The sequence below is a fragment of the Propithecus coquereli genome, unplaced genomic scaffold, assembly GCF_000956105.1.
Source record: "Propithecus coquereli isolate 6110/MARCELLA unplaced genomic scaffold, Pcoq_1.0 Scaffold43, whole genome shotgun sequence".
Classification (NCBI taxonomy): domain Eukaryota; kingdom Metazoa; phylum Chordata; class Mammalia; order Primates; family Indriidae; genus Propithecus; species Propithecus coquereli.
Genome location: NW_012150063.1, coordinates 8,010,051 through 8,022,171, shown reverse-complemented (window position 1 = coordinate 8,022,171; position 12,121 = coordinate 8,010,051). Strand labels below are relative to the sequence as shown.

Genomic DNA, 12,121 nt, shown 5'->3' with positions numbered 1-12,121 from the left:
TATATAAGCTTTCTGCTCTTGAAAATAGTGACCCTAGATTAGATTTTAAATGTTCTTACCACAAAAGACTGTGTAAGGTAATGGATATGTTAATTAGCCTGATTTAGCCATTCCACAATCTGTACATAATAGGGAAACGCCATGTTGTATACCATATATATGATCTTTGTCAATTAAATTTTTAAAACTCTAAAAAAAAAGTTGCCATTAACAAATCTACAGACAACACTTTCTGTGTAGAAGTGTCCAGAAATATTGCACCTATGTTTAACACATTGACCGCCACACTAGGAGAAAAATTTTTCCTTGGGGCCATGGTGTTTTATCACAAAAATAGAATAAAAACCTCAAAAACAAAACGACCCTTTCTAATTTAATGAAAAATTTATTTTTTATTGTCTTCTGTGTGTGAGTTATATGCAACTTAAAAAATAGTTCACACGGCTCCCAAGGTAGAGAAATGTGAATTACATGTTTCACAAGGCCCCAGGCTCAAAACTAGCGTGAGTTAAATACAACTCACATGGCAGTTGATGTGTTAAACTTTGTGGTAGTGTTTATGACGAAAGATTAAAAGAAAAAAAACAGATGAGTCATAGGTCTACAACTGGCAAAAGGATAAAAGATATTTCGGGTTTAAAATAGGACCCTCTGCCAAACAATTCTCAGTGCTTTCTTCTTTTTTTTTTTGTTTTGAGACAGGGTCTCACTCTTTCGCCTGGGTTAGAGTGCTGCGGTGTCAGCCTAGCTCACAGCAACCTCAAACTCCTGGGCTCAAGCGACCCTCGTGCCCCAGCCTCCCAAGTAGCTGGGACTACAGGCGTGCGCCACCATGCCAGGCTAATTTTTTCTATTTTTAGTTGTCCGGCTGTTTTCTTTCTATTTTTAGTAGAGACGGGGTATCACCCTTGTTGAGGCTGGTCTCAAACTCCTGAGCTCAAGCAATCCTCCCGCCTCAGCCTCCCAGAGTGCTAGGATTACAGGTGTGAATCACTAGGCCTGGCCTCAGTGCTTTCTTTCATTTGATTTGGTTGTTTGTACATTAGTAAAAAAACACTAGTTAAAGGTGAGATTTAGTCAACTAGAGATCCTTAAAATATATAGTTGTGGTTTCAAACTCAAAAGGAAACTCTGGAAACGGGTATATTGAACACAAAATGATCAAACTAGCTCAAGGTGGTTTCCACATGGCTAAAGTCTTACTTAGGGTCCCTTAGTTCTACACTATGTATCAATGTTTCTCCACTGGCTAGTTTCCCTCAAAATACCAAATTGACCATAGCAGTCCCAAGCCTAACCTTATGTATGCAGACCATATCCTTTAGGGAGAGCAACTCCTCATCCATTCTTCAACAAATCCTAGCTGTCACTCTCTTTGGATCAACCTAGGTTACCTATTCAACACAGAACCAGATTACCTTGTTTAAAGCAATGGTTCCCAACCCAATCTGATACAGTTTTATAATGCTGAAATAAAATTCCTAGGTAATACTTTTCTATCTACAGACACACAATTTGAAGAAAAAGCAAATAAAATCCTAATTATAAGAGAAAAAATTTCTAAAATGTTGTGACACACAAATACTCAGGCATGACTACAAAGGAAGACAAAAAGAGATGAATGTGACAGCTACAAATGAAAACTGCCCCTGGTGTGTTGTAATGGCAATAGCAATACCACTTCAATGATGTAATTTTCCAAAATGGTGAACTCTTAGAAACATTCTCAACAAAACAATCCTTCCTTTGATTTATAAGGTATTTAATAGATTGCTAAAAAATTCAGTGTACTGCATATTAATAAAACCATACAAAAATATTGTTTATATAAATTAAAGAGATTCTAGGATCGGAGCATTAAAAACAGGCTCTTTACCTATTGGAGTATCTGATGGGATATTGGAAAGTCATATTGGAGAAGATATAATTCTTCCTGGTCCCTGCCCATCAAATTGTAGTGTCCACAAACACTAAAAAAACACCCCTACAAACTATCAAAATGGGGCTGGGTGCAGTGGCTTATGCCTATATTCCTAGCCCTTTGGGAGGTCAAGGGAGGAGGACTGCTTGAGGCCAGGTGCTGGAGACCAGCCTGAGCAACACAGCAAGACCTCGACTCTACAAAAAATAGAAAAATTAGCCATGTTGTGGTGGCCTGCACCTATAGTCCCAGCTACTCAGGAAGCTGAGGCAGGAGAATTGCTTGAGCCCAGCAGTCTGGGGTTGCAGTAAGCTATGACGCTACTGCACTGCATTCTAGCCCGGCAACAGAGTGAGACCCTGTCTCAAGAGAAAAAAAAAAAGAAGTTCAAACTATCAAAATGCCCCTCCAGGAAACAGTACCTCCCTTAAGAGCCACTGAGCTAGATGTGATGAGACTAAGTTAATCAGGCACACTCAAATCTTGATTACTGCTACAAAATGGAGGGAATGGACGAGAGAAAGGTAATGACAATATCCACCATTACTAACTTTCTCGTTCTTAAATTAATAGAATATCAAGTGTTCCCTCAGATGAAGGTCTTTATACTGAAGCAACTTTTACCAGTAAATCAAAATACATTGTATTTGTTCAAGTTCAACACATGTTAAAACTGACATCCCAGAAAGGTGATTAGCTAAACAAAAATAAATGTGTTAGGTTTTAATCAACATTTGGTGGAAATGCTAGATTTTAGGCAAAAGCAATGATATCATGGATTAAATATCCACTAGATTTAAAATTCCAAGTAACTTCTTTGGCTTAAATGGGATTCACCTTTATGCATTCACTTACTTTTTGGTTGACACTAGAAATCGTCAAGTCATAGTGGGAAAAAAAAAAAAACAACTTCTGAAGGAATAAAACACGCTGAGGCATAGACCCTACAAACTTTAATTTTTTGTTTCATTTATCCTTATTTTTTAAGGCTTAACTCTACAAGCAGATCAGTGATACTATGAATTAAAAGCCTTGCTACTCTTCACATGGACCCTCAATGAACTAAAAGTCTCTTGGGTCTAACAACCATACAGAGATAGGAAGGTTACTGTAGTTATCCTTCTTACAAGGACTTTTGTTACCAGATAACTTTTTCTTTCTTTCTTTCTTTTTTTTAAAGACATGATCTTGCTCTGTCTGGCTGGAATGCAGTGGCACAATCATAGCTCACCAAAGCCTCCAACTCCTGGGCTCAAGCAATCCTTCCACCTCAGCTTCCCAAACTGCTGGGATTATAGGTATGAGCCACCACACCTGGCCATCTGAGAACTTTTTAAGTAAAGCAAAGCTCCTTGTACTTCAGATTCCTAATTATGGAAGAAGGGTCAGCTAGGATGCAATTATTTCTTATTGGGTGAGGGTAAGACCTTCAGCAGGAGAGTAGAGATTTAAAAGGAAGCTCATATTCCATAACTCAGTTTGGCAAACTTATTACCACATATGTAATGGGATTTGTACATGGAGAAGAAATTTTAATATTAAAAAAATAAACTCAAAGCTAGTATTATTTCTTTATAGCTCTAAAATCTGCTTTTTCATGTTCTCCTAAAAGCAGAAAGATAGCACAAAGAAGAATGTTATTGTCAAGGCTAAGGAAAGAGGGAATGTTCATAAAGCAAACGTCATTAACAGCAGTGATGTCCAAGTAAATGATCAAAGACATTAGTGACAAGTGGTTTAGGGCTTATATACAATGCATGTATCAGCAAGGCCCAGCTTACCAACTAGTTTATTCCTAAAGAATTCACTTATCAATTTGGTTGGAAGGGAGTGTTAAAAGATAGAAAACATATCTAAAAGTCAATATTATTTAAAGCAAATCTAAATTAAATAAGCCCTGCCAATATCAACAGGTTTATTTCCTAAAATCTTAGGCACAAAAAAAAATCTAACATTTGACAACTCATATTAAGTTCTCGGAGGAGGGGAAAGGAAGGACACAACTATTACATAAGGCCACAAGTTACCTTTCAAAATTAAGACATATCAGTGTCATCTTGCTGGGTGCAGTGGCTCACACCTGTAATCCTAGTACTTTGGAAGGACAAGGTGAGAGGACTGCTTGAGGCCAGGAGTTCAAGACCATCGTGAGCAAGAGTGAGACCCTGTCTCTACAAATAATAGAAAAATAAGCCTGGCATGGTGGTACACACCTATAGTCCCAGCTGCTTGGGAGACAGAGGTAGGAGGATTGCTTGAGTCCAGGAGTTTGACATTGAAGTGAACTATGATGATGCCACTGCACTCCAGCCCTTGTGACAGAGCAAGACCCTGTCTCAAAAAAAAAAAGGCATTTCAATTTTGCAACAAAGGTAGAAAAGTACTTATGGGGGAAAAAAGCTTTGTGTATTGTAAAGTTAAACTTAAGCATTAAATTGGCAATGAATGAAAAACACACAAAGCGCCGTATCGTACATTTAGAGTTCACTCACAAGTTACCCTTGGCATAATTTACTGGATTCCATGATAAGGGTCTAAAATACTTCTAGATTGAATTTAAATTTTTCTAGATTTTAAGAAGACTAAAGGGACACTGGTCCGCTGCCGTCAAAATTTAAGAGGCCAGGCGCAGTGGCTCACGCCTGTAATCCTAGCACTCTGGGAGGCCGAGGCGGGTGGATTGTTTGAGCTCAGGAGTTCGAGACTGGCCTGAGCAAGAGCGAGACCCCATCTCTACTAAAAAAATAGGAAGAAATTATCTGGACATCTAAAAATATATAGAAAAAATTAGCCGGGCATGGTGGCGCACGCCTGTAGTCCCAGCTACTCAGGAGGCTGAGGCAGAAGGATTGCTTGAGCCCAGGAGTTTGAGGTTGCTGTGAGCTAGGCTGACGCCATGGCACTCTAGCCCAGGCAACAGAGTGAGACTCTGTCTCAAAAAAAAAAAAAAAAAAAATTTAAGAGGAAATAAATGTTAATGTATGTTTAGTTTCCATCCATCTAACTTTTCTATTAAACACATCTTAAGTTTTTTTAAACCCTTGGCTCATTTCCTTAAGGATTAAGGATTTTTTTACACTAAAATTCAAAATAAAGTCTTTACAAAAGATCTAAATGGAACTTCCATTTGCAAATTTGTTTAAGTCTCAGGATCACAAACCTGCTATTGCCAACTATGAACTTCACAGTTATTCTGGATAGATGATACATATTGTCCCTTCTTTGAAAGATGGAAACAAAATGCTGACATAAGTTTTCTATTATAAAGAAGTTGTGAATTTGATAACAATTGTGCTTAACTGTCTCTTAATAACATGCTTTGTCTTTAAATCTTACTTGCCTAGGTATGAAATGTATTATTATTATTTTTTTCAGACAGAGTCTTGCTCTGTCCCCTTGGCTACAGTGTACTGGCATCATAATAGCTCACTGCAACCTCAAACTTCTGGGCTCAAGCAATCCTCCTGCCTTAGCCTCCTGAATAGTGAGGACTACAGTCACACACCACCACGCCCAGCTAGTTGTTCTTTTTGGAGAGATGAGGTCTCTTGCTCAGGCTGGTCTTGAACTTCTGGCCTCAAGTGATCCTCCCGCCTCAGCCTCCCAGAGTGCTAGGATTATAGGTGTGAGCCATGGTACCCGGCGACATGTATTATTTTTAAAAGGAAAACAAAAACAAAAACAAAAAAACCAGATCCTGTGGGACAAAGACTGTTTAATAAATGGTATTGAGACAAATAGCCATGTTCAGAATAAAAATAAAATTAGATCCTTAAATTTTGCACCATATAGAAAAATACATATTATTGCTGATGGATCCAAGAGTAAAAAATAAAAATGCAAATACTCAAAATTCTACATATAATTTTAGGGAGTTCACAGACTCTCTAAAGCCCATCAATGGATCCCATATTGTTATCTATAAGAGGAATTGTTAATCATAACTTTTATTAAAATAAAATCTCAATGCCAAATACTAAATATATTTATAAGATTAAGTCACATGCAACAAATGAAGATGAACACATTAACTGATTGTTATAACTTTATAAAATCTCCGAACTGGAACTAGAAACAGAGGCATGTCAATTACAAATGGACAATGACTTCAAAAAAATACACCAATTTAAATAAGTTTGAGTGCATATTGTACAAGTATATCCATGTCTGTTAGCCTTTCAGAAATATAAAATCAGCTAAATCTGTAGTACTTAAAATTCAACATGTGCAATGTTATTCTCAGACTCGATTAAAATAATAAATACAAGGTATGTTTAATATGAGCAACTGGCAACATACTCAAACATCTAAACATATAATAGGAATTCTATATTAAAATGCAATACTTTTCACCTGCATTAATCTCATACACAATGGAAAAATACTTGTAGATAATTAGCATTAAGAATGCAAATATATTTTTACTGTAGGAGAAAAATTATAGTAATAAGGTTAGAAATCATATATTTATATAATCTACAATGAAGCTGTAGATAGTCTACATAATGATATTCTATCTTAAAATGAAAACAATTCAATATTCAAGTTTACAACAAATTTACTCAAGGCAAAATATGTTTATTACAGAACAGGATCTTAAAGTAAGCAAGGCAACATCAGATCAACCATTTTAGATTTTTAATGAAGTATAGCTTTAAAATTATAATAAAGATGAACATAAATTCTAACATGCTCTTCTCTTCTTATAAATGGGATGATGTAGAAAAGCAAAGCTTCAATGTATAGGGGTTAGAACCATCTGTAAAAATCAAAAAAACAAAGTTAATAGTTCATCAAACTTTCAAGATCACCTTGAATTAGCAGAGTAAATTATTTCACCTTTTAATAGCATTAGAAACAGGAATATAAAGAAGGAAAAATTCTGTGTAAGGTAAGGGGAAGAGAAAAAAAGACTAAATTGAGCTTAGAATAAAACAACTAATAAAAAAAAAAGGTAAGAGGAAGAATATTTTTTATTTTTTTTTCAGATGGGAACTCTCTCTTTTGTCCAGACTAGAGTGTACTGGCATCATCATAGCTCACTGCAACCTCAAATTCTTGGGCTCAAGTGATCCTCCGGCCTCAGCCTCCCAAAGAGCTAGGATTACAGGCATGAGCCACCATGCTCAGCCAGATTATTTTTATTTATTTATTTATTTATTTTTGAGACAGAGTCTCACTCTGTTGCCTGGGCTAGAGTGCCGTGGCATCAGCCTAGCTCACAGCAACCTCAAACTCCTGGGCTCAAGCGATCCTTCTGCCTCAGCCTCCCGAGTAGCTGGGACTACAGGCATGCGCCACTATGCCCAGCTTAATTTTTTCTATATTTTTAGTTGTCCAGCTAATTTCTTTCTATTTTTAGTAGAGACAGGGTCTCTCGCTCTTGCTCAGGCTGGTCTTGAACTCCTGACCTCCAGTGATCCTCCCACCTCGGCCTCCCAGAGTGCTAGGATTACAGGCGTGAGCTACCACGCCCGGCCTATTTTTATTCACATTTACTAAAAGGTAAACTCCATGAATGCAAGGACTTTGCTCACTGTTACAATGCTGTTGTTCTAAACATTAACTAGCAAATAGAAGGCACTCATATTTTTCTAGTAAATTAATTAATCATTAAAAATAAATAGTATCAGAATTATGCATATATCCATCAGCAAAGCTTGCTTTGGAGAAAGTATCATCAATGTTAACGCTCTATAAAAAGCCAATTCAAACAGCTTGGGAAATGGGACAAAACTAGAATGTACATGAAGATATCTATGATCCCAAAAGGTTCCAGGAAATCTAGTATTTAAAAATTTCTGATCATCAATTAGGCATATAAATTCTAAAACCACTCAAAAAAAAAAATTGGGTATAAATCACAAAAACATTTCCATTTTATAAATTCTTCTTTCTTTTAATTTTTCAGATCAAGAAGAAAACACTCTTCATCAATTGCTTATATAAGAAATCAAAGCAGAGAAACAATTCTGGCATCTTAATGTATCAGAATTTTATTATTAAAAGCTATAGCTCCTTAAAAAAAAAAACTCCTGGAAGAGAAAAAGCATATGCGTAAACAAGTACGTGAAGACACTGCAGAGGATAAAAAGATAAACAACTGTCCCCATCTCCGAGGAGTTTACAATCCATACAACTATCAAATACATCTCATATGACTTTAAAGCCTTTTAAAACTTTCTATCAAAAATCAAGTCTGACTCACTACTTAAAATTTCCTTTTGTGACTAAAAGTAAAATGAGGAGGTACTTCTTTTAACTTTTTATTATGGAATTTTCAAACACACACAAAAATGTAGATTAATTTAATGAATCCCCACATACCTATCACCTAGCTTCAACAACTGTAAACATCTGACAGTCTTATTTCATGTAACTACCCTCCATATGCATTGCTGAGAGCTAGAATATTTTAAAGCAAACTCCAGATGTGCTATTCCACCCATAAAGCCTTCACTGTGTATTTTTCTTTTTTCCTAACCAACATTCATCACCACACTCAATGAAATTTAATAATTTTCCCCCTATTATTTAAAAGTTTTAAAAATGTTGCGGTGGCTCACGCATGTAATCCTAGCACTCTGGGAGGCTGAGGCGGGCGGATCGTTTGAGCTCAGGAGTTCGAGACCAGCCTGAGCAAGAGCAAGACCCCGTCTCTACTAAAAAAAAATAGAAAGAAATCATCTGGACAACTAAAAATATATAAAAAAAATTAGCCGGGCATGGTGGCGCATGCCTGTAGTCCCAGCTACTCGGGAGGCTGAGGCAGTAGGATCGCTTGAGCCCAGGAGTTTCAGGTTGCTGTAAGCTAGGCTAATGCCATGGCACTCACTCTAGCCAGGGCAACAGAGTGAGACTCTGTCTCAAAAAAAAAAAAAAATGTATATATACACATTAGGGAGGAAAAAAAGAATGAAACAAAAAAAAGTTGGAAGTTGTAGACAGCTTTAACTTTTCATTTTGTACCTTTAAGTACTGCCTGAGTTTTCTAACCATACATATGTATTGCTTTCCTCTAAAATGATCAACGGGGATTGTGGAAGCCAGCCTCCAAGATGGCTCCAGTGATCCCCACCTCCTGATATTCACACCCATGCATAGTCCCCTCCTAATGTACCAGGCTTAGTCTGTGTGACCAAAAGAACACAATGTAAGTGATGGTAAGTCCCTTCCAATATTAGGCTATAAAAAACATTGTTGCTTTTCTCTAATTGCTCACTCTCAGTGAAGCCAGCTATTATGAAAAGGCCAACATGACTTGACTGAGCCTGTAAACAAGAAGACATGAGTGAGCACAGAAGTGGATTTTCCAGCCTCAGACAAGCCTTATGATGAATGCAGAACTACAAAACAGTGCAACCTCAAAAAAGACCCTAGCCAGAACCACCCAGCTGAACTGCACCCAGATTACTGACCCTCAGAAATAGTAAAATAATAAATGCTTGTTTGCTGTTTTAAGATGCTAAATTTTGTGGTAATTTGTTACACAGCAATAGATAACTAATACAGGGATAATATGCCTTTTTTTCTTCGTAATGCTCTGTATTTAAAAAAAATCTAATACGTGTTATCTTAAAATTATTGTCAATGTTTCTAAAGGTAACTCCCACAGAATTATTATAACAAAAATAAAGGATTTTACTTACTTGGGACTCTTATCTGGTAGTGATTAAGTGCTGTCAGGGCTTCTACTGCATCAGTTTTGCATTCCCATTCTAATAGCCCAGAAAGTGTTTTGGCAGAAGCTACAACAAAACAAACAAACACAAACCCGTTGTTATTTGCTTGTCATCAACTTAACCGGAAAACTTTAAAAGAGGAACTGTTCACTTACGTTTTGCATCAAATACTTTGTATTTGATGAATGTAAGAACTTCATGGTCATTACACAACTGCCAAAGAAAGGTGAAAACTTCATTAAAAATACGGCCAAAATAAAATTCCCAATTTTTTTTGTAGACAGTAAACTTTATGGCAGCATTTAAGTTTTGAGTCTGATATGAATTAACTAAATATGTTTTTAGATTACTATCAAGCTACATGAGAGAATCAATTAAAAATAGTAAAATTCTATAAACTAGGTAAATAACTTAGTGCTGTATAATAAAACCACAGATTTGTTAACTAAAATACATATTCTCAGAATTGACCAGGATTTATCTAGTACATAAAGTAGTGTAGAGTTCCAGAAAAATCACTTCTTTTATGAAGCATTTCTTAAAATTCCTACTTAGCATTTCCTAAGTTAGGGAAAAAGGCAGGGTTACATAAAATTTTGTTATGGGTGAGATTTAGGGACATGGTAAAATAACTTTCTGAATGCAAGAGTAAGGATTATCTCATTCTAATTCCAACTCTCAAAAAGAATGAGCCACAAACCAGTGAAAACCAATGAAGAATGGAGGCCAGAAAAGTACAAGTACCAAATAAATAACAAAGAATAATATCAAAGCAGAAGACAGGGCAAGATGACTTCAAAGTGAGGCTGAAGTGTATTTAAAATAGGAAATGGTAACACTCTATACACATTTGTATCTCAGCACATACCTTTGTGAAGGTCTCTTCTGTGACACACAATGGAACATTATAATAATGCAGCACACATGAGGGTGGCTGGATTATATTCTTAGATGCTTGGCCAGCACTTGTAAAGCGATTATTTTTGCTCATTGCAAAATCTTTGTAGCTACTTGTACCATCCTCCAGCTCAAATATTTGACTTGGAACAACTGAATGTTGTTTAGACACACTGAAGATTGGAAAGGAAAAACATATAGAACACACCTCGTTAGATAAAAAGCAGCATAGTCTCAAAATGCTAACATATTTTGCTTCCATGAATCTTAACAAAAAAAAAAAAAGGCAATTGTAGCTATTTAAATACAGGATTTAGTTTGAGTTATAATCAATCACTCTTACAGTTTAGGCATCAATTAGAAAGAAAATCAATTGACTATATTCTCAGAAAACTTTAACGTAAAAACTTGCCCATTTTAACCATGTTTTACAATTATAAAACTTAAAACAAGATATAGCTAAGCAAAATCTAAATTATATGACCCTAAAAAGCTTATCTAAAATGATAATACTACAGCTGCTAGTTTCAGATGTACCCTCGCAGTTACATTAAAATATTCTGAATAGAAATTAATGTCTCTAAATAAAAAGGACAATTTTTAAATATTTTTAAAATTTATTAAGATAAATAATTACCAAACATTAAGTCTTTTCCCAAATAATTTGACATTATTAAGGTGTGTGACAGCTCTTTCTACTGCATATTCATCCCCCATTTCTACCAGTGCTGTACCAGGAATGGTCTTCATAAATTTTACCTGTAAATACAAAATCCCAAAAAGATCACCATTTAATCCCTTTTACAATAACAGAATTTTTAGAAGATAGTATGATTTAAGTGGTTAAAGTCAAATACAGAAGATCACCTAGAATCTTAACTATATTCTGCCATGTTATGAGACACCCTTAACTCTCATCAAAATTCAACAAAATTAAAGAGGAAGACTATAATTCTATAAAATAGCATATTGAAGAATAGCACAGGCTTACCCAGGCTGTTGTTATTAATTGTGTGACTTGGGGGGGCGGGGCAATTTACTTAACTTTTCTGCATTGTCTCTATAAAATGCAGGTAATGACAACACCTGGCAGGACTCTATATTTATTCATTCAACAAACATTCATTAATTGTCTAATATGTTATGATGAGCAGTGAGCTAGGTACTGGGGAGTTAATGGTGAACATAATATACATTATCTTCTTGAACCTTATATTCTGGTAGGTAGGTAAGAAATTTAAAAGTAAACAAATAATAATTACAAACTAGGCAGAGTTATGTTAAGGCAATAAACAAGATGCTATGTAAGAAATAATACAAGGCACGGTGGCTCACACCTATAATCCCAGCACTTTGGGAGGCCAAGGTGGAAAGATCATCTGAGGCAAGGAGTTTGAGACCAGCCTGGACAACAAAGTAAAACCCCATCTCTACCAAAAAACAAAACAAACAACAACAACAACAAAAAGAAATACTACAAAATGGCCATGAGATAGCATGGTCAGTAGGAAGGCCTGTGCAATATAGGGGAAGTTTAAAAAAATAAGCAGGCCGAGCGCTGTAGCTCACTCCTGTAATCCTAGCATTCTGGGAAGGCTGAGGCAGGAGGATTGTTTGAGCT

The 12,121-nt window shown here is 36.0% G+C and overlaps 1 protein-coding gene across 4 annotated transcripts in view; it reads right to left on the bottom strand.

Annotated features, from left to right (window-relative positions):
• Nucleotides 1-6,464: 6,464 nt before the first annotated feature.
• Nucleotides 6,465-12,121, bottom strand: part of HNRNPLL (heterogeneous nuclear ribonucleoprotein L-like) — a 39,008-nt gene continuing 33,351 nt past the window's right edge. For all 4 annotated transcript variants that reach the window (XM_012653865.1, XM_012653867.1, XM_012653864.1 and 1 more), the window contains 5 exons: nt 11,138-11,259; nt 10,472-10,673; nt 9,759-9,816; nt 9,571-9,669; nt 6,465-6,680 (listed from right to left, as the gene is read on the bottom strand). In XM_012653865.1, coding sequence (XP_012509319.1) covers nt 6,625-6,680; nt 9,571-9,669; nt 9,759-9,816; nt 10,472-10,673; nt 11,138-11,259 — 537 coding nt within the window. In that variant the 3' untranslated portion in view covers nt 6,465-6,624. The remainder of the gene's footprint in view (nt 6,681-9,570; nt 9,670-9,758; nt 9,817-10,471; nt 10,674-11,137; nt 11,260-12,121) is intronic.